This window comes from Talaromyces proteolyticus (genome assembly GCF_021365285.1).
Source record: "Talaromyces proteolyticus strain PMI_201 chromosome Unknown BGW36scaffold_11, whole genome shotgun sequence".
In the NCBI taxonomy this organism is placed as follows: domain Eukaryota; kingdom Fungi; phylum Ascomycota; class Eurotiomycetes; order Eurotiales; family Trichocomaceae; genus Talaromyces; species Talaromyces proteolyticus.
In genome coordinates, this window is record NW_025764287.1 from 1,162,497 (window position 1) to 1,188,860 (window position 26,364).

A 26,364-nucleotide genomic window follows, 5' to 3' on the forward strand; every position below is an offset into this window, starting at 1 on the left:
CCACAACTTAAAATAATTGAATAAGAACAACAGAAAAGAAACAATACATCATGGGTCAATCCCACCCAGCCACTTGTAGATGATTTTTGAATCTTTTCCTTGAAAGTCGGGATTCTTTGCCGCATCACGGAATGCATCTAGCATAGGCGTTCCCAGCACCGTCTTTGCACCCAGATCTTGCGCAGCCTTGTACCCCAATTCCAACACAGAAAGACACAACTCGAGAGAAAAGCCGCCAATGTAGCCCTTGCTTGCCGCATTTCCGGGCGTCAGACTGGGGACGGGGTTATTGGTGATCGAGTTGAAGTTCATTCCGGAACTGGCATTAAGCACTTTGTTTAATAGATGTGCGTCCAACCCGCCCTTGATGCCGATATTGATAGTCTCGGCTGTTGCAAGCGCTGTTAGGGATGATAGATAATTGTTTAGTAGTTTGGTCTTGAGACCGCTACCTAGATCGCCGCAATGGAAGATGCCGCTTTCTTTGCCTAGCAGCTTGCAGATATCCAAGACACGGGGATAAAGTTCATTAGGGGATCCGATCATAAATGAGAGTGTTCCACTTTCAGCACCCATTGCTCCTCCCTAGAAAACATTAATACTAGAAAAGGGGAGAAAGAAACAAAAGCAAGGAAGGCTTACCGAACAAGGAGCATCGACAAAGGCTCCATGACCAGCCGCGGCTACCTTTTCTGCAATCTCAGACGACACCTGAGCATCGATTGTGCTTAACTCTAAAAACAGAATCTTCCGCTTTTTCGCCGGATCCACCGACAATAGACCAGTATTTGGATTGAGGAAGACTTCCACAACATGTCGTGCTTGTGGGACGGAGGTCAGGACAATATCCTATGGTAATGCAATCAGGATTGAATTAACAAATAAAATAAAAAAAATTGGAAGATGAAGAAGAACCTGCTTACAGCGACTTCAGCGACTTCTCTAGGCGACGACGCCGTCTTGACATTGCCTGCTTGTCCATGTTCCTCGACGAAGCGTTGCATGATCTCTTTGTTGATGTCAAAAACCCAGAGGGCTGATGTCTCCGGGACTTTCTGGCGAAGGTTTTTGGCCATTCCATGGCCCATCTGGCCAAGGCCTATTATTTTCAGTCAATTTACTATATATACTTGTCCAAAGATCAGTACAAGCTTACCAATAAAACCGTATGTGACAGTTGGAGCCGGCATTTTGATAGTCAACCACGTACGTTTAAAAGCGCGGTATTTGATTTCAGGAGACAATGATGATGATGATAATCCCAAGGAAAATAATTAATTCAAAGAATGGCTATCTTCAAGACGAACAGGCGGGTTCAAATATTTCTCTTCAACATTTGAAGTTTCGGCGCAACTCCAACATCCGGGGGAGTAACGGATCGAAAGAGCATACTCCATATTCTTTACCACGGACACATCATATGGTATCCTTGTTACCACTTTTTCAAGGACAGGGAAATAGAAGGAAATTCGCACCGGCCACCGTAAGAGTTGCCGAGAATACGAAGCGACGCAAAGTCAGAGATCTAGGACCGATACGTTGGGGTTTAGACAAGACCCCAAAAACATCGCATTACCGCCAATAGAAGTTGGAAAGTGACGTCTAGCCTGGGATAATGTACTTGACACAGATCTAGATTATAGATTTCACTGGTTAGAGTTTGACACCAACACAGTGCGAGAAGAAAAGAGAAGATTGGTGGGGTTGATGGAGACCCTCCATTGCAATAGCTCTATCCCCTCCCCCAAAAATATGCAGTCCATCATAATACTTAAGCCCCCATCGTTCATCTTTTTGAGAGTCAGTCCGCAATTGATCAAATAAGTGAATATCTGGAAAATATATACACTGTCTTGAAAACACCATATAAGTTCCCTTGATTTCTATAACAAAATTGAAAAGACGTGATAAGCAAAACGACCTAAAATCACAATGACCGACCGCATCGAAAGCCAAAAAAACCTGTACAATGTCGGCATGAAACATCGCCGCGGCGTCCTTGGTGATGCCTATGTCGACAACGCCATCGCCAACGGTAGCACCGAGTTCGCACGTGCCATGCAAGAATTCACAACCGCCTTTTGCTGGGGTGCTGTCTGGGACCGCCCCGGTCTCGACCGCAAGCAGCGCTCCCTTATCAACCTGAGTATGTTGGCGGCCACTGGCAAGGTCCACGAACTGGCTGTGCACACTCGCGGAGCCGTCAACAACGGTCTGTCGGCGACGGAGATCCGCGAAGTGCTTGTGCAGGTGTGCATTTACATGGGTGTTCCAGCCGGCATGGAAGCCTTCAAGGCTGCTGAGAAGGTCCTGAAGGATATGGAGAAGGAAGGTGTGCAGATAAAACCTTAAAGGGGAAATCACCAACACCATTGACATTTGATGGACATCTGTATATACGAGGAAGGAGGACAGTGCGGTACTTGATATCTTGTCATGAATACGCTGCAATGAGTAAAGACCAAAGTTTTGTACCACCTTGATTAGAAAGAATAAAAATTACACTTGGATCAATATCAGATCGAGAATATCTCCTCGGTCACGAAAACTAAGCACTGTTGGTCCAAGAATTGATGTAGGCTTAATTATTTTGAAAAAATAATGTTTAATATTACATTTGGTTAGCCAATCGCTCGGCGTGAAGCCGGAGAACCTTGGCCATATTGGGCATGATATGCCATACAGTTGTTTCTTTGGTATCCAACAGCTGGGCCCAAAGGCCCAGGAGATGCACCGAATCTATTGACCGTGTAGAACATGTAACAGACCCACCAACGATCTGGTGAACAAGATCCAAGACTGTCTCTTCCTCCTGGGATAAGTCTTGCGTGTGCTGCATCATTTGTAACCATTGCCCCAGCAGCAGAGCGCAGTCAAAATAGCACAGCGCATGCTGCACACTCCAGATCCAGAAACTGGAGCGTGCGATCACCTTCAAACCCAAATGGATAGGAATGCGAAGCGCTAGACAGGCATGCAATACAGCACGCGTTGTCTGCGAACATCTTACTGGCGGTGGCAGTACATTTATGCGCCCTGCAATATCTTCCATCGTCGTTGGTAGACTAAACGCCGCTCGAATCGGAGAATAATCAGCGACAAGTCGAATATATGCGAGTCGAAGCAGAGCCGTGCAATTGAACAAGATTGGGCCGCGGGGGTGATCAGGGGTCAAGGACGCCTCGGGCTCGCTTTCCCACATGATCTGCCACCGTCGCAGTATGCGAAAGTAGTGTTCACGAAGGTCAGCGAAGCCGACGTAGTTGGGGGAACAGCATTTGCGGAAGAGCATTATTTTCTGGCTCATCAGTGACATGACGATGTGGCAACCGAACATACCGATCTTTTGAGGCACCGGAAGTGAATCGTCAGCCAATCTTTGGAGAATTGCAGACGCGCATGGCCACCGTTCGGCGTTGGTTGTTTGGGCCTCTAACCATTGTTCTGGTGTTTTGGCATTCCATTGACTCTCATCGCACGGCATGCCAAAGGCGTCTTCTAAATCGACGGGAGACACAATGTCATAGGCAATCGTCATCAGGTTCATGAGGGTGAATATGCAGTACGAAACCCTATTTTCATTCATTTATTGACTGGTCAACAAGAAATAAAAGGAGGAGGAAGAAATCACCTCCTCAGAGATTCATTCTGCAGCCAGCTTGCCCACGTTCCATCAACAGTCAAACCTGCTCGCGCCCACTCATGCCGCAAGGCAAGTGCGAGTCGTCCATGTATTTGTAAAGCGGTGCGGATATTGCTACAATCTGCACTCCATGCGGAAAAGGCAGTCAGGAGCATCATGGTCTGTAAGGCCGACAGACTATGGTCTTCGGGGTCGAGCATGGCAACTGCCAGACGATGTAGCTCAGACGCTGTGTCCCACTCCAAACTATACACGGCTCCGTTAGCACACACAGCCAGGACCAAACTGACTTCAGCGGTATCCGGCGACCACGAGGGCTCGTGAATAAAAGGCTGGTGTTGATGAAATGTCTTGAAGTATCGATGTATGAATCGGCATAACACAGCTGGGTCTGGCAGGTTACAGGTTCCGTATTTTCGAGCCTGCTGCTGTATAAAATCCCATCGATTGCCACTAAATTGCAGGGCGGAGCCCCGCAGCAAGCCGGGAGGCAGGCCACTGGTAGTTGGGCTTTGAAGCAGCGAGCACGATGAGCTAGGAGTGGGATTGGAGTATCGTGAATCGGTTCCAGATGATATCTCATCGCCTGTAGACACTGAGTAACCAGAGATAGGAGGGTTTGATACTGCTGGCACATAAGACTGAATACTGTCCAGCCAGCTCAAGTTGCCGGGCATGAAATAGTTCTGGAGGGACAAGTCAACCTCATCGGGAGAGGGCTGATTGGGCCACGAGTCTTCTAATTGAAAATCCATAAACCCTGTCGGTAGCATTGACGATAGGCTCATCCTCGCCTCCGACGCTCCTACTTGTATGGCTGGCCATTGCCGTTGTTCGGTTTGATCTTCATTATTCTCCAGGCTTGAGCTTGATGCCCGTTGCTGACAACTGCTGTCTCCAGAAACATTGTTATTGTTATTGCTATTTTTATTGTCATCTTGGCAATGATTCTGATTTCTCTTGTCGCCTCTTATGGATGTATCGAGCTCATGGGCTTTGATCTCATGGCGGCGCAACAGGTCTCGCCGGGAGAACTTTTGGTCGCAGTGGCCGCAGCAAAACGGCTTTTCTTTAGTGTCTGCATGGACAATTAACTAGATTGCAAGGGCTGACTACTAGTAGCAAGGGAAGAACGTACGAGTTCGTTTGTGACGGACGAGGTGCTCAGCCCGAGCAAACTCGCGCGCGCAATGCGGACATTTGTGCGCGGTTCGTTGGGACTGCATTTTTGATTAATATTGGTGTTATGCAAGAAGATTCTCTTTTTTGGTTCATGATGAAAGACTGCTCATAAACGTGGGGTATAGACTTTGAGCAACCCTAAATCTCTCTAGGCCGGTGATTGCCGGTACAGACGAGAACCACACCGAACATTGAACTTTTAGCCTGTGTGGCAACTTGTTAATCAACTAATACTACTAGGAAAGCATGAGGGGAAAAAATATATATATTAAATGATCAGCCGGGGCGTGTAATTTTTATGCCTCAGGGTAAGAATTATCCTAAATGACTATTACGCCAAGACACAGAACTATACACTAGATATAGACCAGGTTGACAGAAATATAGCCTGAAATGAGTGCTTTTATGTTATCTAGATTCTATAACATTGTTCCATATCCATGGTAGCTATGAAATTCACACTCGGCACCAATGGATCAATTTAAATTGGTTGTGAGTTGTTCACAATTCATCTAGATATTCCATCTCTCTATATATGGTACTATATGCAGTCCACACTCAGTCAATTAAGTCAATTATGGATTAATAAATCAAAGAGAGCTGGCCGATATAATCTAAGCAAGTACTTCGAGTCCGGTCTTTCCTACTATGTAGTTTGTGGGTCAACCATAAGATGCCACAGATAGCAACACAGACTAAAGTCAACAACATGCCAGGGGAAACCGAACGTATTAGAAGATGAAACCATTCGATTGAACCTTCGACTGACTTTTCGACTACCTCCACAATTATTGGAGTACCCCAACACCTCCAACAACAAGCTTCACAAGACCGCGCCAAAGTGGAACCGTTCGCAGTATGTGGAACCAATGAGAGTGGAGTAAACCGTACCCCAATAGCATCGATTGATGAGGGCTACAGGCCAGAACGGTTTGAGGCAGGGTCATACGAATCAAATATGTTCATCCTTTCTTGAACACGAGCATCCAAGGATATCTATCAGAAAAGAAAATGGCGGATTCCTATGTCAAGGTATCACTCCTACCCAGCGGATTCCTCACCTTGCCGGAGCACTTTTTCTGCGCCGATCAAGATGACAAGAGCGTGCGCAACACAGTGCCGTCCATGTCGTTTCTCCTACACCATCCTCGAACCGGATCCAATATTGTCTTTGATCTTGGACTGAGGCGGAACCTAGATGACTATCCTCGCAACATCCACCCGCACCTGCGCACCCGCCAACCCATCCACACGGCGCCAGATGCCGGAGAATCGCTGAAGAAAGGTGGCTTGAAACCAAGCAATATCGATATTGTTATTCTCAGCCATGTGCACTATGACCACGTCGGTAACCCGCGGGATTTTACACGGGCCACGTTCATTGTGGGATACGGGACGCGGAATCTCCTCGAGCACGGCATGAAGTATCACTCTGCAGCGCACTTTGAAAAGGATCTTCTGCCGCCTGAACGAACAATCGAACTACCAATCCAGGCCAAGCTGCCCAATTACCAACCCAAAGTCGCTCCGCAGGCAGCGTCCAGCCCGTCCACCATTACTCTGGATGGATTGGTGCCGGGGGTATCACACTGCTGGAAGCCGCTGCCGCCGTTTGACAATGCAATTGATCTGTTTGGTGACGCATCAATCTTTATTGTCGACAGCCCAGGCCATTTGGTTGGGCATTTAAATGTGTTTGCTCGGGTTTCGGAGGACAGGTGGGTGTATCTAGCTGGTGATGCGTGCCATCATTCACGCATTCTAGACGGGATGACGGATATCGCTACATGGGAAGAGAATGGGATGGTTGTATGTATTCATGCAGACAAAGAGCTGGCCGTTGATACGGTCGCAAAGATTAGAAGGTTGAGGAAGGAAGGCTTTCGCGGCGCCAGTGTGGAAGTTGTGCTTAGCCACGATGCAAAATGGTATAAGGAGTATCAGAAGAGTATCTTCCCCGCCAAGTTGTAGAAATAAATTTACACATATTTCAGTTACTTATTCCAGCAGTATCTCTGTATATACTCCGTACATATGTAGTAGCATAAAGCCTCTCAACAGTAGCTACGACAAATACATCAATTGATAAACATATTATTCGACATGCTCAAATGTTTCGCCCTTGGCCTCTTCAGTCAAAGGTCCAACTATGTTTTCCCCCTTTTCATCGTGAATATATGGCTTTTTAAAGGACACCCTGACCACATCAAAAGGCCCCGTGGCCTCTGAAAAGATCTCATCAATCTCCTCCAAACTGCGACGAGCTGTTTCTGGATAGAATGAATAAACGCACAGCCCAATTGCGACATTGAGCGCCGTAAAAATGAGATAGGCGTGCCACTGAATATTAGCCAGCATGACAGGAGTCACCATAACGACGAGAAAGTTGAACGACCATGTCGTTGCTACCACAACGCTGTTGGCCGCATACCGAATCTCGGAGGGCACAATCTCAGCAGGGTATAGCCAGACAATAGCCAACCAGCCGATGGCAAAGGATGCCTGGATGGTGAAGATAAACGCAGCGGCGACGGCAGCTATTTTGACATTGTATGAATACCGCGTCGTCCCAGCCACAACGCCCATACCTATGGCCATGCCCGCCGACCCAATAATCATCAGCTTGCGCCGGCCAATGCGTTCAACCACAGATGTCGAAATAAAGCCGCTGGCAAAATAGCCAATGCCATTAACGGTCGCCGAAACAATGCGAGTCTGTGACGCGCTGAGTCCGAGGTTTTCCTGGTAAATCTTAGGCGCGTAGTAGATGACCAGATTGATGCCGCAGATCTGGTGGAAGATCGCGTGGCCAATAGCTAGGATCATGCGGTGGTGATACTTGTACTTGACTGCGTAGGCATTCTCATCTTTACGGGCCCCGAAAATGAGTTTCCAACCAGAACCCTCCTGATTTGCAGAAGTGACAACACCCGAGCAGGCTTCTGCGAAATTGGCTTCGCGCGCCTCTGGCCCCAAATCACTATCAAGAGCGTCCATCATGCGTTTCGCCTCCTCGTACCGGCCCATTCGGATGAGCCATCGAGGGGATTCGGGCAGATCAAGAACGACGAGGCACACGATTAGAGCGGGGAGCACTTGGAAACCGAGGGGGAAGCGCCATGATAGATCGCCGGTTGTGAATTGGAAGGCAAAGTTGATCCAATATGATAGACAGACACCGCCGGTGATCATGGCGCCCTCGATCAGCAGATATTTGCCTCGATTGTGAGAACGCGAGCTTTCGGCTTGCCATACGGGGCTGTAACTTATTTGTTAGTATCAAGACATATATGCATGGCATATATCATACTACTGGGGAGACGATTGGTCGGGTGGAGGTTGGATGTCCTTACATGGTGACGGTGTTGAAGCCAATTCCGATTCCAGTAATAACGCGAGCAGCAACAAGCTGTGCCAGACCAAATGACGCACACTGCAGGACTGCTCCAATGAGCAGGATGAAATGGCCAAGCCAGACCATGCGAAGCCGACCAATTTTGTCGCCAATGAGAAAGGCCAGGACGGCACCGAACGCGCCACCGACTTCGTATATAGCTACAGCGAGTCCTACACCGGTCTATAGGTTAGTAACCTTCTTTTTTTCTTTTTCTCTCCCTTTCTTTTGGAGAGTTTCTACCTTGGACAGTTGCATTCCTGCTTTTTTGGGCGCCGGTTGTAGTAGTCGTGTCAATTTCCGGGAACATATTGTAAAATGATGGTAGCTGTAGTCGGCCAATAGTCAGTCGACCTTGATTTTGCTACATAGGTAGCTTCAATGACTTTACCGTCAACAATCCACTAGTCACACCCTGGTCTTAATATGAATAGGGTTAGTTATGGGTCTTTCCAGCTATGCAGGGATATTTTACCATATCCAAACAAGAGGAATGCTATGCTCGCCGTGGACACCATCAAGGCTCTGAGGCGCCGCCCTGAGAGGGAAAAAAAACTGCTGGAAAGTAGCATTGGAGTGGTTGTGGAATAGAAACGGAGAAAAGGAATAGATACACAAAGGACATGTGTAGTTGCCAGTGTGGGATACTTTTGAATTATGATCACTACAATGTAATAAATAATACTTATTTTAATAGATGACCTCTGATAATAAAATTTTCTACTAGTCCAATCTGACAGCTATTATAGTGACTATTTGGGATATTGAATTGGATATAGAGAGTGGTAAGAGACATCTCCGTGTCTGTTCTATTCAGTACTAGTTCTACGTTGTGTATAGAGGAAACATATCTCCACACGAATAAAACATGCTCCAACCCCAGTGGCAGAATATGGAACCCCGCAAAAGGATGCTAGCAATAATACCTCCATGGCTGGAATTCAGTGTTGGAGGTTTGGATGGATGTTGGGGTAGGCTGACATACTTTGGAGTGTCCCGGTTCGTACGGAACAATAAGCTAACCCTCCTGACGGCTAAATATTTATGAATGTCATTTCTACGTTTGTTCACTGTTTTAATATCTAGGGCACCTGAATACAGTAGAATGCAGCTCAAAAACCAGTCACTGATCCAGCCAGACTCGGCATTCATCAACGGAAAATGGTATCGCCCCGAGAGTGACCAATACTTTGATGTTATCAGTAGGTCTAGCAGCATCGATTAAGTCTAAATATAAAAAATACGTTTTTCACCTGAAAACTAATACTGCAAACAAGACCCCGCAACCTCACAGCCCGTGGCCAAGGTCCCCGACCTCGACGAGAAACAATGTACAGAGGCGGTTGACGCTGCCGTCAAAGCAGCAGTACAATTGAAAAACATGACCGGGAAACAAAGGGCAGAAATACTACGGCGCTGGTTCAACCTGCTGCATGAATCCAGAGATGACCTTGCGACAATCATCACGGCAGAAAACGGAAAGCCCTTGGCAGAAGCACGGGGCGAGGTTGTTTATGCATCTGATTTCGTAGACTGGTTTGCTGGCGAGGCCACCCGGATAGACGGGACGGTATAGTTTATCTCTCTTCTTTTCATCTGACCTGCCTGATCCATGGTGGTAGGTACATCAAGCGAGTGCTTCCGCCAATCGCATCATCACGATCAAGCAACCCGTCGGGGTTGTTGGAATCATCACACCATGGAACTTCCCAGCCGCAATGATTACGCGCAAAGTCGGTGCGGCCATTGCAGCTGGCTGTCCGTGTGTGGTCAAGCCCGCGGCCGAGACGCCTCTGACTGCACTGGCTCTTGCTCATCTCGCATACCAAGCAGGCCTTCCAGCAGGTGCACTAAGCATCGTCACTACGCTCGTGCACACGGCCAGCGTAGGCAAGGTTCTCACGCAGCATCCATCAATCCGCAAATTCTCCTTCACGGGGTCGACCGCAGTCGGGAAGTTGCTGGCGGCACAATGTACGACGACGATGAAGAAAGTCAATCTCGAACTCGGTGGCAATGCTCCTTTTATTGTATTCGACGATGCCGACGTTTCCAAGGCAGTCGATGGCATTGTTGCCAGTAAGTTTCGTTTGTCCGGACAGACGTGTGTCTGTGTCAATCGGCTCTATGTTCAGTCCGGTGTTCATGATCGAATTGTCGAAGCGTTGATTGCTCGAGTCAATCAATTCCGTCTGGGGCCAGGGGATGATCCCAAAACGACGCTTGGCCCGCTAATTTCGAAAAAAGCGGCAGAAAAAGTTGCTGCTCATACAGAAGATGCTGTTAAGCGTGGCGGCCATGTTTTGACTGGTGGTGAAGTCGCCAGCGATCTCGGAGAAGCCTTCTTCCAGCCAACCATTGTAACAAATGTTGCGCCAGATGCCTTGTGTGCCAGAAGCGAGACATTCGGGCCTTTCCTTCCCATTCTCCGCTTTGGAACAGAAGACGAAGTAGTCCAGATGGCGAATTCAACCGAGGTCGGACTGGCGGGGTATTTTTTCACAGAAAATATATCTCGAGCCTGGCGAGTGGCAGAGGCGCTTGAGGTGGGGATGGTCGGGGTGAATACTGGTCTGATCAGTGACGTTGCTTCGCCCTTTGGTGGCGTAAAGGAAAGCGGCCAGGGCCGAGAGGTATGCTTCTTTTCAGTGTCTCCGGGATGAATGTTCTCTAATACTTGTCCTTGCTCTTGTTAGGGATCGAGAATAGGTATCGATGAGTACTTGGAGGTAGGTCTTCCTTTTTTTTACATTGATTCCTTACTGAGACCCTACCCAGGTAAAAAGCATGACCTTTGCAGTGAATAATTAGATGCCTACAAGGGAATCTGGTTGCAAATTATATATAACATATAAATTTGATTTTGGAAAAATTATGAATTTCCCTGGCAGATTTTAGAGTTACGGCATTAAGTTTAGGTTTTGACCTTATCTATCGATCACATTAATATCAGGCCGAATAACAGCTTTATGCTTAGGCCGCTGTCTACAAAGTCACTTCTAGTACCGCATCACTTTTACGTAGGTGGCAGAATCAACGGAATATTTAATCTTATGTATATCGACCACCACGTCAATTGATACTCTGTATGTAATCATTGATATCTCGGGCGGATGTAACCCCAGATCCCACCCTCCTCACTACCGCCCCGATCGGCCAATAGTAAGTGAACAAACGCGGAAATCTTAATAATAAGTACTACTATTATGATAATACGTTTATTATAATGTTAGCAGTGCAGGTAGCATTGGATCGGGATAATAAGATTTGAGGATTGGCATGGTGACACTGGTTATCGTATCTGTGCGGGGAAGATAAACCTAGATTAATGAAGGAGATAATAAAATGAAATAGTGGAAGTTATTGCGTTGATTGTTGAGTGTTGGGTGTTTCGCGGACAGTAAATTGTTTGAGGAAACGAAACTTCTGTCAAACATGAAAAAAGCCATGGTCATCATACAAGCACAATGTGGCCCCCACCCCCGGCTGTGCCTGGCGATAGGACCACGCCTATACTTAGCATGACTGGCCTAACACTGCTAAGTCAGTGCGCTAGTCGATCGGCACCCTTTAGGCTTTTAGTGCGTTCTAGTGTTGGCACCGCACCTTCTCTCTACTACCACCGCCATGGTCAGAAGAGATGCCGGCGTCAATGTTACATTCGAATAATGGATCTCCAGCCTCCGCTTGTCCAGTGTCGAGTCGCGCCCGCTAAGGCGCGTGGCAGGCATGTACGCATACGTTGGTTGTTGAATGCGCCGTTCCCTTGCTTCAACCGCTTATTTGTTGTTTGTTTAAATGCAGCAGGTCGCGCGTCGATCTTTCCCATCCTTCGGCTTGAGCATCCACACCTGGTGACTTGATAACTGTCATCCTCTTTCTCTCCTTCTTCTTCATCCATTCATTCTCTTATTCGTTCCTTACTTTATTTTATTGCATTGTTTACCATGCGCCTGAACAGCCTGGTTGCTGCGGCCTGGCTCGCCTCGACGGCCGCTGCTGTCGCCGTCAACCCTCTCCCTGCGCCGCGCTCGATCACCTGGGGCAGCTCAGGCCCGATTTCCGTGCCAGACGTGCTCGTCCCCAACCTGCCCAACAACCAAATCGTCGTCGAGGGCTGGTACCGCGCCTGGACCAAGATCGTCGAGCTGCGATGGGTGCCTCAGGCCACAGAGGCCCCGATCGCGAGCTACCCGCCGTTCCCTACAGCTTCTCCCGCTCCCTCTTCTTCAGCTGTTCCCTCTGCTTCCAAGGCGAAGCGCCGCCAGAGCCACATCGATACCGTCTCTGTCAAGGTCGCTGATCTTACTGCTGACTTGCAGGAGGATGTCGACGAGTCGTACACCATTGATATCAAGGAATCCTCCTCCACCATCCAGATCTCTGCTCAGACCATCTGGGGTGCGCTCCACGCCTTCACCACCCTGCAGCAGATCATCATCTCCAATGGCCATGGTCTGATTATCGAGCAGCCCGTCCACATCGAGGATTCTCCAATCTACGCCTGGCGTGGTATCATGCTGGATACCGGCCGTAACTTTATCTCCGTCCCCAAGATCAAGGAACAGATCGACGGCTTGGCGCTAGCCAAGCTGAACGTCTTGCACTGGCATTTGGATGACACGCAGTCGTGGCCCGTCGAGATGAACGTTTTCCCCGAGATGACCAAGGATGCATACTCCCCATGGCAGAGATTCTCGCACAACGACATCAAAGGTGTGGTCGCATATGCGCGTGCCCGCGGTGTTCGTGTTCTGCCTGAGGTCGATATGCCCGGCCACTCTGCCTCGGGCTGGCAGCAGGTTGACCCCAGCATTGTTGCTTGCGGCAACTCCTGGTGGTCCAACGATGTCTGGGCGGCCCACACTGCTGTCGAGCCTAACCCTGGCCAGCTGGATATCATCAACAACAAGACCTACGGTGTCGTCGAGAAGGTCTACAACGAACTGTCCACCCTTTTCACCGACAACTACTTCCACGTCGGCTCTGACGAGCTGCAGCCAAACTGCTACAACTTCAGCTCCTACGTGACTAACTGGTTCGCCCAAGACTCCAGCCGTACATACAACGACCTTGTCCAATACTGGGTTGACCACGCCTTCCCCATCTTCAAGAAGATCAAGAACCGCAAGCTCGTCGTCTGGGAGGACATCATCCTGAACGACCCCCACGCGCCAAACGTGCCCACCAAAGACCTGCTCGTCCAGTCCTGGAACAACGGCCTCACCAACATTGCCAACCTCACCGCGCGCGGCTACGACGTCATCGTCTCCTCCTCCGACTTCTTGTACCTCGACTGCGGCTTCGGCGGTTTCGTCACCAACGATCCCCGTTACGACGTGATGGTAAACCCGGACGCCGACAACGCCAACTTCAACTACGGCGGAAATGGCGGCAGCTGGTGCGCACCATACAAGACGTGGCAGCGCATCTACGACTACGACTTCACCGCCAACCTGACCGACGCCCAGGCCAAACACGTCAAGGGCTCCATCGCACCTCTATGGTCCGAGCAGGTCGACGACACCGTCGTGTCCAGCAAGGTCTGGCCCCGTGCCGCGGCTCTCGCCGAGCTGACCTGGTCGGGCAACAAGGACCCCAAGACCGGCTTGAAGCGCACGACCACTCTGACCCAGCGTCTCCTCAATTTCCGTGAGTATCTGGTTGCCAACGGTATCGGCGCGACTCCTCTCGTGCCCAGGTACTGCTTGAACCACCCGCACGCCTGCGACTTGTACTACGACCAGACTGCGATTCATTAACATGGTTAACTAACTTGAGTTTATGCTCTATACATTATGATTCTTCACTGTGTAAATAGATTTGACAATACGAATTGGTTCACACAACTATATCCGTTAAATTTAAAATTAACATTAAACGTATTAATTGAGTATCGAATTACGTCACCCACTATCAATTGATCAATTAATCATTGATTAAAGTAAATGTTTCTTACCTGTAATCACACCGCCGGTACATGTACGTATCAGCAATATATCAATTGGTGCATTAAGCAATACGTGCTCTGAATGACAGCCAATTCTCCAGTCCATGTACAAATAAATGACTTAACAACAAGGGCTTGATCATAGCTACATATGTTATGTACTTGACGGTTATACATCAACCCTAATCTCATATCAATTTGTCTACATCAATTGACATCTGGAGAGTCTTGCTAACATAACGCATACACACCGACGCTTGCATAGATACATGTATCGGAGAAGCAAGGGTGCCGAATAAAGAGCATCTCTCGCTTATGATTGATATTGATACTCGGTGCAATGTTCTGTATTACATATGTAATCTAGGAGACGACTAGATCATCGGCTGAGCAACGGCCATCGGGGGTGTACGATGACTGATTGTTCCGGAATCAAGAGATTGACTAAACCAGAGAACTAACTATCTGACCTTTGAGGAAGGTTCCTTCTACAAACGAAGCGGTGTAGGCAGTACGATGTCCTAGTCTAATTTCAACCAAACCTGAGTCGTATGACGGGATACCATCCTACAGAGTATATACGCTTGACCCTACGGAGTATTGATATACACGAGTATATACACTTGAGCAGCGAAGATTACACCAAGTCAGGGGATGAACAGCGTATGCCGTTCGGCATGCCGGGTTCTTCAATGCTAAATCCTGCATAGGTAGGCGAGGTACGGACATAAAAAAATATATGTATGAATCATAGCATTTTATATAGCCTACCCGCGCTTAGAGCCAATTAAACTATCTGTCTCGCTTCTCTCCTCATATACAGGACCAGAAGGACCCCAGATAACAACAGCGCCAGGGCTTCTTTTCCGGCGTCGACTACTCGCAAAGAAACAGCGAGTCATCCAGAAGTTCGCACGCCACTCCACAAAATCCTTGCGCCCAGAGCAACACCAGCAAATGGCAACGACAACCACATACACGGCGACCAACGGCAACACCACGGTCGTCAAAGACGGCATAATAACATAAAGCACAAGCATCAAACAAACACTCAGCACTGGCGCAAGGTAAACGAGCAGAAACGACCGCGTCGGATACGTCTTTGACGGCAACTCGCCCTTGACATCCGACACCACAATCCCCGAAATCCCCGACCGTGCAGACTGCGTGACTTGCAGGTCCGAGAATGACGCGATGACGCCAAACTCGCGGTCCGATGGGCGCGGGTCGATCAGGTTGACGTCGTCGCCGTTGTCGAGGGTCGACGCTTTCCAGATCTCGACGCGTTTGCCGTCGCGCGCAACGACGCGGATTTGGATGGCGTATGTGAAGCCGTGCATCTGGTGATGGAATAGTGCCATATCGGCCCATCGGAACCAGGGCATGTTGATTACATGGTTCTCATCGCCGGCGTTGATGTGGGCGTTGAGGACTTCGCTGACATATAATTCATTGTTGCGGGTGAAGAGGTCCGCATCATCGTCATCGTTCTTTTGCGTGGATTTCAGAATTGCATCGGTCAGATTCAGATGCACATGTTCGCCAATGTCCAGCGAGACCGAGTCGTGTTGCACATCAGATACCAAGCGCCAATCGATGATTAAGCCTGAGCAGTCATCGGATGGGTGCGGAACACGGCCACTCGCGCCTGGACTGGCATATGAAGGATGCCACTTGTGCACAGTGTGGAGAGTTTGGCCTGCAGTGAGAATATTTTGAATATAGTGATCGCGCAAGTTGGTTGGGGCTGGCGATAGCGACGGAAGAAAGATCCAGAGGCCAACCAGGGCGATCCAGAACAGAAGGAAAGATTTTATAAGCCGTAAAAGAGTGAATCTAGGCATTTATTTATTTTATCTTTTTATAGAGGGTTGGTTATATTGACCGGTTAAAGTCGGCATCGCATCGAACGAGTGGCTGGTTGAAGTTATTTTGTGTAAAGTTGGAGCCTGAGTTCAACATGAAAAGTTGCCTTTTGCTGCGCCTCCGAGGCTGCATTCAGGGGCCAGCCAATCACAGCCGCTGTACTATTTCCGACCTTGGCACGTCTCAAAAATAATGAAAGCGCCTATCTTTTTACTATAATATGATGGTATACTTATTGGTTAATAGAAAACTGACCACCTCTGTACATATATATATTTGTCAATGGTCAAGAGATGATCAATTAATATGATGGAAAAATAATATTGGAGTGTGTTTAGACTTATCCGGTAGAATCAAAGCAGAGACGACAAGAGGGTTATAGGTGCTAGGTATGAGTCCGCCAATTCAATTGCATAAGCCAAAAATTTGAAAAATTAACTAAAATATACAGATTATGCCAACATACAAAGAAATTGTGTAATGCATTAATGGTATTTCGAGTAAAGACAATAGTCAACTATTGTGGTTGTGTTACGCAAGTCGAGATGGATCTAGCCTATCATACTCGGGAACCAAAGACATGCATATCAAGCATGCATGATAGTTCGGCGATGTAACTGTCGTCACCATATATCCAATTTTTTCTCTATACAACTGGATTTTCAATTTTGAGTTCTTCATTTGTGATTTGAGATAAATGGTCTTGCAGAGTGGGATTGGTCGTCGTCACTGTCAATTGTCTATACAGTCGGACCAAGCCTAGGTCACTCGTAATGAATCCCGTATCCTCTACTAGTGTGGGGCGAAACCTACGCCGGGTCATACTCGACGAAATAAAGTCAAATACTATAAAACGCATTCTTCCAGGCTGTTGAAATTGAAAACCAGACCGGGGTAGTGCTGAATATAACCTGGATTTGTTAGAACACAATATAGGACGTAAATCAAAGACATGTTTGCAGCCATTAGCTAGTGTTTATCAATAGTATATTCATAGAATACTCCGTATGGCATACCAATTTAGATCTGGTGGCTTGTGGCTGGTAATTAATGTAATACATGTTTCACTTAAGTAGGGCTAGGTCTGACAGAGTTAGGTCTAGAGGGTTGGCAGCGACTAGTTCAGGCTGAGAGGCTGTTTTGACATGTCCATTTTCTCATGTCATCGATTTAGTCCGAGTACGTGGGCGAGTTCTTCTAATTAATTCGATATTTGAGAATAGCAAATCCCGAGAGTCAAACCTAGATATATATATATATGTATATATCCATATACTATACAGATAATCTACATGCTTTTTCCTTAACTTTGTTGTTCAGCTGACAGCAACTCCGCGTAAAGTTAGTTGAACCAGCTACAGTAAGGATAAAAGTCACATATACCATAGTATCATGTTATTGGTTTCTATTTTTTATCTACTCAAAGTGTTGAATCCTCACCGGTACCGCGCATTTCGTACAACTAACAAACCTACTCGCCCAAAAAGCAATTTATACTAGTATATACTCTACGATAGGCTAGAGTTCCTATGGAAACGCAGGCCAAGCAAAACGGTCGAGGCTAAAAAGACGAGATGCAGTTGGGCGCGGATCAAGGGTGGATCGCATCGCACTATGACGGTGTGTGGCCCGGTTCATTGGGCCGATAACGTGCTTGCCAACACACATGCGGTATATGCATATGCATGTCTTGGATAAGACTTTTATTTTACTACTGCTTTCTTTGTTGATTTTCTCTTCGTTATAGAATAAAATGTTACGAATAAAATGTTACTGTGGGAGCCTTGAGTCGAAGCTGGTTCCGATGTAAACGACTGTCCACTGTCTTACTTCCAGGCTGATGGGTATGAGAGCAGACTGGTTGCGCCACAGTCAACCTGGTATGATCCTAAGACATGTACGTATGGCACTACTAAATCAAGTATGAACCTGAACATCCGCGAAGTGGGGTTCCATCTGACACCGGGTCAACGAGATATAAGCCCGCTAACTAGGACAACTTCAATTGGTTCTCTCACGGGTTTCCCTCTCGGTGGCAGGCAGGCTTTACGAGACTAGTTTAGTAAACTGTCATATAGTATGCCAAATACGGAACTATGAACTTGGTAGGAAGACCGCGGTAATACGTGCCTGCTTCCCGGTAATGCCGTAGCGCCCTATGGTGTTCACTTGTGGATGTATTATATGATATCATCAATCACAGCTAAGCACCAGCCCCTCCCAAGGCGGTGTCCAGAACGGACAGCAGGATGACGAGAGGACCTAGCGTCCAGGCAGAAGACAAACTCGGATAATTCGAGAACGAGGCTCAGCATCGCGTACACCTCCCAGTTGCGGCGTGTCGAATATTTATCTAAGAAGGTTGCCACAGTGGTTTCCAAGAATAACACTATAAACACATAACATCAGCCACAGAACCATGGATATACAAGATGAATGCAGCAGGATCCCACTGCCGAGAGAGAAAAAGAGAAAAAAGTTTCTTGAAGCGATCAGCCAATACTAAGTAGCCCACCAGGCAGCCAATAGCCGCCAAGATTCCAGCTGGATCGCTGGAACTGAGACAATCTTCCCCTAGTACGGCATAGCGTCCGTGAGATTTTATCGATTCTCGATTCTATTTTTAAAGTGTCGAAATCTCATTTTCCACTGCGAAGAAAGCTTACAATTGCGTAAATTACTTGCTGAAAGATGTCTGTGAGTGAAGAGAGCTGAGCTGAAGATATAGGAACCCGTAATACAAGACGAGAACTCGGGATGGCGCCTGTGCGCCAACGGCTAACGTGGTGAAGCCATTTAAGTCTTATCCAAATATAGACTAGGTTTTTGAATAAGTGGGTCCCACCACGTCTTACCCATACTAGCCTCAGCCCACTCATCACTATTCAGAATCAACCCGAGTGTGTTGAGAATGTACCTTGCGATTCGACGCAGCTATAAGCCTCGATGAGCACTAATCACCAGTTCGTTCCCACATCTAGCCACCGGCCTTTCCTCTGATGCGGAACCCGTCCATTCGGCTTTTGCCTTCCGATACACTGTGGATGCCACTGTGCATGCCGTAGTATTGGTTCATGCACTGGCTCGAACAGGATCACGCCTTGCCTCTGCCACGATCTTGTAATACAATGAATACTGTATCCGAGAGTTTGACGTGGCGGGGAGAACGGCGGTGGAGGGTTGATTATAAAAGGCGTCGTCTGGTCCTGTGACCGTTCTGTTTCCTTTATAAGCACATACATTCGTTCACAGCTGATATTTGATATACTCTCACTCGCTACAGGAGTAGTCAATATTCTGCCTTGATACATCCTCATCAGTTCTGATACTACTTGACGGACGAAAAGAAAGAGCACAAAACAGGAAGGAAGAAAAGAAAGATACAACATGCACTCTATCAACCTCCTCGCTGGAGCCATCCTCATCGGCTCCTCTCTGGCATTCCCCGGAAACTGGCCAGACCATCACAAGCCTCATCCCACTGGCGGACTCACCACTACTTCTTTCCCTCCTCCCCCGTTGTCTACTGGGAACGTTCCACCTCCGCCGCCTCCTCCCCCAGCAACTACCCTAACATCCACTTATACTTCCATCTCTACTGCCACTGGCACTGGCCGTGAAGTCACCTATACCAACACTATTACCAAAACAATCTTCATCCCAACCTCGACGTCGGTCGGTACCCATGGTGCTTCCACTGTGTACTCGACGTGGTTGACTTCTACAACCGCCGTTTCTGCTTCAACCTGGACTACCATTATTCCAGTGACAACTGTTCCTATTCCAGTGACAACTGTGCCGGTTATTGTCCACACCTCGGCCTGTCCACTTCCAGTTACTGAAACAGAGACCGTCACTGTGACTGTGACTGCTACTGTGGGACTAACATCTGCTGGAGGTGGTGGTAACGGTGGTTCGGGAGGCGAGACTACTATCACCAAGACGAGTACTGTAGGACATGTTTTCACTAGTACCGGTTCTATAGGCGAGTCCACTACAACCATCCTCGTACCTCCCCCTCCCCCTCCACCAGCAACGTCAACTATTACGGGAACTGCTACCAAGACGGCTACCGAGACCGACGTCACCACAGCAACCTGTACAGAATCCGTTACCACATGGACTTCTACCTCAACTGGAACAGGAACCGGGCCAGCTGGGACAGGCGCTCCTGGATGGGGGTCCAAGAAGTGGTCTCTTGAGAGAAAGCCTCTGGCGTTTGCTCGCCGAGCCTAAACATAGTTTTCTAGGCTTCTTTTTGATATTGAAATTATTGGGATTACGACAGGAAAATGTTTATTACTAATGATCATATCTTGATGAAACGATAGCGATGATATGATGTACACTCCTTCAAGCATGAGCATGGCGTTTTGGATATATGATTTACCTTTCGTTCCTTAATTGACAATAGATTAGAAATGATAAGTCTTAATTTTCGCGTCTTGAACTGAGAATATTGTTACGCTTTGTAGCGGCCAGGAATCCTCTGTACGTTTGAATGATATAAATGTGTGAAAAATGTGTGTCTCAATTCAGGAAGTTGGACATTGATCATTATATTTGGTATCGAGATTATCGAAACATGCGTCCCCTAGCGGAAATCGTTTGTACCCATCAAATTCTCTCTCTTCCTGCCTTGTTTTCAATATCTCGTGCAATCGTCAAGAAACACGCTCGATTGTGCCCGTTGATCCAGACCATCCGAAAGAAAATTTCTCTGGACAGAACAAATTATTGGATTTCGAATCTGATTGTCCATGGCGATGCCCGTATGATTTGAATTCAAGTTAAAAAGAAAGAAAAAAAAGTTGTCTAAAACAAAACTCCCATTCCCGATCATGCGACACGACCAGCTAAAAAAAAAATCGAACTTGGATGTTGGTGCAAAAATTTCAGCGTTATAAGAACATTTTCGACCTCCCATTTCGTCTCCATCATTTCCAATAGTTTTTTCCCTTCGTGTTGGATTTTTTGAGTTTCTTCTTTTTTTGATGTCTGGTTTAATGCATTTATCGCAGACGGCGGGCTTCACGCTCGGATTCGAGGAGGCAGAGGATGTCGTCTTCACGGACTGTAGAGAAATTTTCAATTAGCCTCAATTCCCTGCCCGTTTGTCTCTGATATTGATTGTTGTTTGTATATGCACATACCAGGTCCCTTGACGTTACGGATAATCGAACGAGTCTGGTCATCCATGAATTCGACACGGACTTGAGTGACACCACCGCGAGAACCTATTCAACAAAATCGTTAGACAACCTTTTCTTCAATTCCCTGTCCCTTCTTCCTTTTCGAGGTTTAAAGGAGGTCTTCGCGTACCAGTTCGGCCCAAAACGCGGGTCACCTTGACCAACTTGACGGGAACTTTGGCAGAATCCATTTTTGTTCTTCGAAACTTGAAGATGCGAAGTGTCTTGGCTGAATTCTTTTTGGACGGGGAGCGTGGTTGCGAGGGAAGACTTGCAGAGGCTACGGAACGGGTTTTGGTGGGTTTAGCGGACGGGCTCGCCGTATCAGTGCGATTAGGGTTTTGGCATGCCGGAACCCTGGTGACCCACTCCCAGATGGCAGGACCAATCAGAGAACAGGGTTATGGATTGCTTCAATAGTGATGTGTATTGAATAAGTGTTATTTGTATATATTAGCTAGTGAAAGGGTAAATGGTTATTATGACTGGATTGTAACAACCGGTCAAAAGTAGAGGCTATCAGCTCATCCAATCCCAGTACAACAACCCGCGTGCTGCCGAGCACTTCGTCCGCCAAATCCAGCGCCAACGGCCACACGGTTCGCGTGATTTGCATCATTAACCACATCCTGATCCGACTTCGTGATGGACTGGCACGAGCGGCGATGACTAGACACCAGATAAGGGCGCCAGGAAGCGGACCCCATAGTGATTGGAGCTCGCTTTGGTTTAGTAATCGCTCAAACTGGTCGAGGAGAGATGACGTATCGGTAGTGGCTGAGGATGGGGAGAGTGTGAAGAGGAGAGCGGTGTGGCGGATGACGTTGATGATTGGGGTGGTGAAAGTATCGAAGTTAGAAGCAGGAGAAGAGGATGGGGAGAAGAAGAGGATGGTGGTGTACAAAGACAGCCATTGCTTTTCGTAGCGCTTTCTCTGTTCTTCCCGGGTAGTACCGTTCTCATCATCTTGCAACCTGGTGGCTCGAATAGGTAAAGTGACGAGCTCATAAAAGGACGTGAGAAGTCGACACATGTCTGTGCCAAGTACGGCGATGTGCGACTGGTCAGCTGGTATGCAGTCGAATGTAAACATTCGCAGATCAACTGGTGCATTGATCCATCGCATGTCATGGATACGCTGAATCCGTTGATTATGGGGTGCAGGGTCGTCGAATATGGAAGGGCATCGTGTCGTGTCAACAAAGCCCGGTAGGATTTTTTGTAGCTCGCGCGTACTTGGTAAGTGTTAGCTTTGCCTATCCAACACACGAAAAGAAGTAAAGAGGAATGGTGGAGTAGTGAATAATGAAGATGAGAACAAACATAAGGATTCCGTTTTTAAGATGCCCTTCGAACCCTAATTCATCGATCCCACCTCTCCGCTCGATCATGACTTGAATTCCTTTCTTATGCAAATGATACGCCTCAGCGTTATCCGTTACCATCTTGTAAACATTCATTAGCAAAGAGGAACACAAAACAAGAAAAATTGTTATAGAATTTAAAATGACCAACCTCAAATGACAAAAAACTAATCAATGACGCAATATTCGCATCGCTGAGAGCTTCCTCTTCCCGATGCAGGCTTTCCGTCAGAAGTCTCATCGAGATCTGGCGCTGCCAGAGCGTCACCGTGCTGACCGATTCGCCGGAGCGGGTTTGCTGTAGGTCGTCGTAGAGAGTCGCATTAAGCACTTTGACGGACATCATGGGTACGTGCAGTACAGAGGCTGGGATGACGACACGGAAGAAGGGGTGGTTATGGTGAGAGACTGTTAGATGTTGATATACGACTATATCGTAATTCATTGTTAGCATATTTCAAGTACATCCTTTCATACATCCTTTATCGATGGTATATGTGGGCTTGCTAATTTAGAAACTTATAAGACCCTAGCAGGCCATTTAGGCCGATTAAATTGTTCAAACTTACATTGCTGCATCCTCTCACAAACCTTTTGACTAATAAACACTCTCGTCGGATCGATTCTCAACAATGCGAGTTCTTGTACCATAGCTGTTGATTCCGGGGCATCATGATGATTGGATTCTACCACCCTCTCCCCGACGGATGTCACTAATCCATGGTATTCGTTGCCAGAAGTAGTATTATGCCTCACAGGAATCATCGGATCAACCGGGAACTCTACATGCTGATGATTTTTACGCTGAATATTGGAATTTGATATCCGTTTCGCAATCTGTTGATAGTGATCTGTCTGTTGTTTATGCTGCTGATGAAACTTGCGTGCGACATGCGATCGGACTTTGCTTAATCGTAGACCCTTTCCGATGGACGGAGGGCCGGTTGTTATGATGAATGGATCCGACATATCTTAACTTTATAATAGAAATATTCAACTTGATTATGTCGGTTACGTAATTATGAGGTTATGTATCGCAGGTTGATGTTGAGTTAACGTTGATGTTGTTGAGATGCGAATCGTATTAGGTCGAGGGCTCCGTGTTGGCTGCCCATCCTTTATTGGACTTTAGAGCCAACAGCTAACTAGCGGAAGATCCAACGTTTACTTTATTTCCCGATAAGTTTGGTTAAGCCAAAAAAAATGTGCATAAGTAATTTAATTTATGTTTTTTTTATAGGCTGTTTTATTTGGAACAACATCGTATTGATCCTGTTCTCTGAGAGCAAACGTAACACCTAACGTCCCTGAAAACACTGCTTTGGCCCCCAACACCAACAGCAACGCCAGTTGCAGCTTGGCCCCAAGGCATTGTGACAACCGTGAACTTGGGATGTGGCAGGCACTGTTTTATTTGCGCGGGAGTTTAGAATACATTGATATTGATATGGCCGTCTCTTATGTTGATAATTTGTTTGTTTAATCAAGGGTTACAACCGTACTCAGCTCTAGGCTATCACATGATGATGAATAAATAGCTTTGTTATAAGAGTTATGCTATGCACTATAATTCGATACATCCGTCACAGACGAATCTTTGTTTCGCTCAGAAATAGTCTCTAGACCATACTCTGTCTCAAGTTCTTTTCTCAATGGAACCTCTTTTTCAAGTAAAACGAGGAGCAAAGCGACAGCAGCAAAAGCTATGGAGTATCTCCACACCCGCGACAGTGCTTTGTTAAATAATTCTCTCACTTGTTCCTGTGTAGCTGGGGATAGCGACGTCACGAACTCGCTCGTCGCGTGTTGGAATGCCTGTCCACGGGACAATGCTTTGCGGATATCGGTATTTTCGATATTGTGTAATCCATGCTCAATCTGAGTGTTAAATATAGCTGTGGGGATAGCAAACCCCCAAGTGTTGGCGAAGCATCGTAAAAATGTAATCGTTGCGGTGGCCGCAGCTTGATCGGTTTCGGCCTGTCCAGCTTGAAATGCAGGTAATAAAGAATCAAAAACCATGCCGGAACCAGCCGCGGCGATTAATTGAAAACCAACCCAGGCGGCTGTAGATGAGTGCGGGTTGAGGAGACTAAATAGACCCAGCCCGACTGTAATGAGGGCAAATCCACAAAGGTGGAGGAGCTTGTATTTTCCAAATTTCGAAAGAACTAATGCCGCAACGGCTGCACCAGGAATAGCCATAAGGACACTAGGAAGTAGTTGAACTCCCGATATGGATGGACGAGAGCCTAGGATTGCCTGAAAGTAAAGTGGGAGAAAGAACGTGGCCCATTGTAGTAGCAAAGCGTTAATGAATGTGTTGATTGATAGAACGACTGAAGACTTGCTGTTAAATAGTCGCAATGGTGTCATCGGTTGTCGACAAAACCGCGACCCTTCAAATAACATGTATAAAATGAGGCCAATAATCCCGAGTAGTAATGGTGCAATGATATGCGGTGAAGACCACTTGTAGCGCGAGCCTCCGTATGTCAGGGCGATAAGAACCGCCACACTTGCCAAAATCAAAAGAAAAGCTCCGGTCAAGTCAACTCGTTTCAGTTTTTGCGTACTGCTAGTCTCGCGATTATGTCCAACCCGGAGAAACATGAATAATATTACGAGCCCAGTACCACAAATAGGGAGATTGAGGTAGAATATCCATCTCCAAGTCGTCGTTTGAACGATGATGCCCCCTATAAACGGCCCAAGGATTGTTCCCACAGCGAATATGCCCAGAACTAAAGCCATGTAATTCCCTCGTTGGCGCAATGGCACCAAATCGGCGATGACGACTGGGACAATCATTTCGACTCCGCCGCTACCCATGCCCTGAATAGTACGGCCGATAATAAGCATCGATGCATTCTGCGCTGCTCCGCATATCACGCTTCCAACAAGATATACAACAACTATCCCGAGCGTAACCCATCTCCGTCCGAAAAAGTCAGCTAACTGCCCACAGCTAGGGATCACTACCGCACTATGGCTATTCATTAGCATAGCCCCATCAAAATGCCAGCGGTGAGTTTGAATACGTACGCAGACAGTGAAAATACGTTATTCACCCAAACGAAGTGGTTGCCTAGGTTTAGCTCTGCTGCGATGCTGGGTAGTGATGTGATCAATACGGTGCCTTCCAATGCACATAGTAGATATATGACGCAAAGCCCGGATATTATCCCCCACAGGCGAATACGATATTGGTTTGAGGACGTGGTACGGGGTGTTTCGGAGTTTGTAGTTTGTGTTGTTGGTATATCGAGTTTGGACACAGCTTCCGATGGACCGACAGAAGGGGGTCGCATCGTGGAATTTGGATTGTCCAAATGGATCACAACCGAAAAGACTCGATAGATTTTCGTCTATATCTGAATTTATCAATGCGTCATGGTAGATTAAGGCGGTATAAGAAAATGCATAGCCCAGAAAGGCGGATTTAGGCGGCCGAGGGTCGGGTCACATATGTAATGATGAGCGCGATAATGTGACGGTTCCTATTCTGCCATTTTTAACCTCTTGGATAGAGTTTCCAAGGAAAAATATGTGGTTTTAAATCTTTGTGAAATGTGAAAAAAGGGTCAACAACCGAAGGCACCTTGAAAGGAGCGTCGCCCCACAGACTATAAGTTGATCTTCACGCTATGCATGCCAGCGCTGAATGGACGACGCTGATTAGCCCATAATGAGCAATGGGCTGACACCATAGGGCTCAGGCAGCAGCCTAATTTTACCTTAACCCTTGCCAGAGTTGGTTCTATCGAAATAAG

General features: G+C 47.2%; 12 protein-coding genes across 12 annotated transcripts; 5 read left to right on the top strand and 7 right to left on the bottom strand.

Annotated features, from left to right (window-relative positions):
• Positions 1–48: 48 nt before the first annotated feature.
• BGW36DRAFT_431432 (NAD binding domain of 6-phosphogluconate dehydrogenase-domain-containing protein) lies at positions 49–1,190 on the bottom strand (the record flags this gene model as incomplete). The annotated part of the gene is made up of 4 exons (XM_046220983.1): positions 49–585; positions 643–849; positions 924–1,099; positions 1,157–1,190. 4 exons carry the CDS (start codon positions 1,188–1,190, stop codon positions 49–51), a joined length of 954 nt encoding a protein of 317 aa, XP_046068209.1.
• Positions 1,191–1,932: 742 nt separating this feature from the next.
• BGW36DRAFT_419531 (AhpD-like protein) lies at positions 1,933–2,352 on the top strand (the record flags this gene model as incomplete). Its single annotated transcript, XM_046219460.1, has 1 exon — positions 1,933–2,352. The coding sequence occupies one exon, from the start codon at positions 1,933–1,935 to the stop codon at positions 2,350–2,352; it is 420 nt and encodes a 139-aa protein (XP_046068210.1).
• Positions 2,353–2,611: 259 nt separating this feature from the next.
• Positions 2,612–4,869, bottom strand: BGW36DRAFT_464752 (uncharacterized protein; the record flags this gene model as incomplete). The annotated part of the gene is made up of 3 exons (XM_046222268.1): positions 2,612–3,572; positions 3,632–4,721; positions 4,782–4,869. 3 exons carry the CDS (start codon positions 4,867–4,869, stop codon positions 2,612–2,614), a joined length of 2,139 nt encoding a protein of 712 aa, XP_046068211.1.
• Positions 4,870–5,836: 967 nt separating this feature from the next.
• Positions 5,837–6,796, top strand: BGW36DRAFT_303188 (beta-lactamase-like protein; the record flags this gene model as incomplete). Its single annotated transcript, XM_046211852.1, has 1 exon — positions 5,837–6,796. One exon carries the CDS (start codon positions 5,837–5,839, stop codon positions 6,794–6,796), a length of 960 nt encoding a protein of 319 aa, XP_046068212.1.
• A 174-nt stretch (positions 6,797–6,970) lies between these two features.
• BGW36DRAFT_271130 (general substrate transporter) lies at positions 6,971–8,773 on the bottom strand (the record flags this gene model as incomplete). The annotated part of the gene is made up of 5 exons (XM_046210147.1): positions 6,971–8,084; positions 8,179–8,392; positions 8,463–8,547; positions 8,611–8,639; positions 8,695–8,773. Coding segments are annotated over 5 exons (1,521 nt in total), but the record flags the coding sequence as incomplete, so codon positions are not given.
• Positions 8,774–9,324: 551 nt separating this feature from the next.
• Positions 9,325–11,030, top strand: BGW36DRAFT_400280 (aldehyde dehydrogenase domain-containing protein; the record flags this gene model as incomplete). Its single annotated transcript, XM_046218616.1, has 5 exons — positions 9,325–9,421; positions 9,497–9,789; positions 9,842–10,852; positions 10,916–10,948; positions 10,998–11,030. The coding sequence occupies 5 exons, from the start codon at positions 9,325–9,327 to the stop codon at positions 11,028–11,030; spliced, it is 1,467 nt and encodes a 488-aa protein (XP_046068214.1).
• An 807-nt stretch (positions 11,031–11,837) lies between these two features.
• On the top strand, positions 11,838–14,071 carry BGW36DRAFT_387199 (putative beta-N-acetylhexosaminidase naga). Its single transcript, XM_046217089.1, has one exon. The coding sequence runs from the start codon at positions 12,167–12,169 to the stop codon at positions 13,979–13,981; it is 1,815 nt and encodes a 604-aa protein (XP_046068215.1). The 5' UTR covers positions 11,838–12,166; the 3' UTR covers positions 13,982–14,071.
• Positions 14,072–14,447: 376 nt separating this feature from the next.
• Positions 14,448–16,101, bottom strand: BGW36DRAFT_387200 (uncharacterized protein). The gene has a single exon (XM_046217090.1). It carries the CDS (start codon positions 16,011–16,013, stop codon positions 14,937–14,939), a length of 1,077 nt encoding a protein of 358 aa, XP_046068216.1. The 5' UTR covers positions 16,014–16,101; the 3' UTR covers positions 14,448–14,936.
• A 3,321-nt stretch (positions 16,102–19,422) lies between these two features.
• Positions 19,423–20,271, top strand: BGW36DRAFT_431440 (uncharacterized protein; the record flags this gene model as incomplete). Its single annotated transcript, XM_046220984.1, has 1 exon — positions 19,423–20,271. One exon carries the CDS (start codon positions 19,423–19,425, stop codon positions 20,269–20,271), a length of 849 nt encoding a protein of 282 aa, XP_046068217.1.
• Positions 20,272–21,047: 776 nt separating this feature from the next.
• Positions 21,048–21,418, bottom strand: BGW36DRAFT_431441 (ribosomal protein S28e; the record flags this gene model as incomplete). The annotated part of the gene is made up of 3 exons (XM_046220985.1): positions 21,048–21,109; positions 21,189–21,272; positions 21,358–21,418. 3 exons carry the CDS (start codon positions 21,416–21,418, stop codon positions 21,048–21,050), a joined length of 207 nt encoding a protein of 68 aa, XP_046068218.1.
• Positions 21,419–21,615: 197 nt separating this feature from the next.
• On the bottom strand, positions 21,616–23,649 carry BGW36DRAFT_387205 (uncharacterized protein). The gene is made up of 4 exons (XM_046217091.1): positions 23,161–23,649; positions 22,743–23,020; positions 22,551–22,672; positions 21,616–22,462 (listed from the first exon to the last, which is right to left on the bottom strand). The coding sequence occupies exons 1-4, from the start codon at positions 23,558–23,560 to the stop codon at positions 21,685–21,687; spliced, it is 1,578 nt and encodes a 525-aa protein (XP_046068219.1). The 5' UTR covers positions 23,561–23,649; the 3' UTR covers positions 21,616–21,684.
• A 499-nt stretch (positions 23,650–24,148) lies between these two features.
• On the bottom strand, positions 24,149–25,902 carry BGW36DRAFT_304370 (major facilitator superfamily domain-containing protein; the record flags this gene model as incomplete). Its single annotated transcript, XM_046211961.1, has 2 exons — positions 24,149–25,577; positions 25,637–25,902. 2 exons carry the CDS (start codon positions 25,900–25,902, stop codon positions 24,149–24,151), a joined length of 1,695 nt encoding a protein of 564 aa, XP_046068220.1.
• Between the last annotated feature and the right edge of the window lie 462 nt (positions 25,903–26,364).

Coding starts and splice junctions, on each gene's coding strand:
- BGW36DRAFT_387200 (XM_046217090.1), bottom strand. CDS start 16,013: ATGCCTAGATTCACTCTTTTACGGCTTATAAAATCTTTCCTTCTGTTC.
- BGW36DRAFT_387199 (XM_046217089.1), top strand. CDS start 12,167: ATGCGCCTGAACAGCCTGGTTGCTGCGGCCTGGCTCGCCTCGACGGCC.
- BGW36DRAFT_387205 (XM_046217091.1), bottom strand. CDS start 23,560: ATGTCGGATCCATTCATCATAACAACCGGCCCTCCGTCCATCGGAAAG. Junction 22,673..22,742: donor TTAGTTTTTTGTCATTTGAG/GTTGGTCATTTT, acceptor AATGTTTACAAG/ATGGTAACGGATAACGCTGA. Junction 22,463..22,550: donor CTTAAAAACGGAATCCTTAT/GTTTGTTCTCAT, acceptor ACACTTACCAAG/TACGCGCGAGCTACAAAAAA.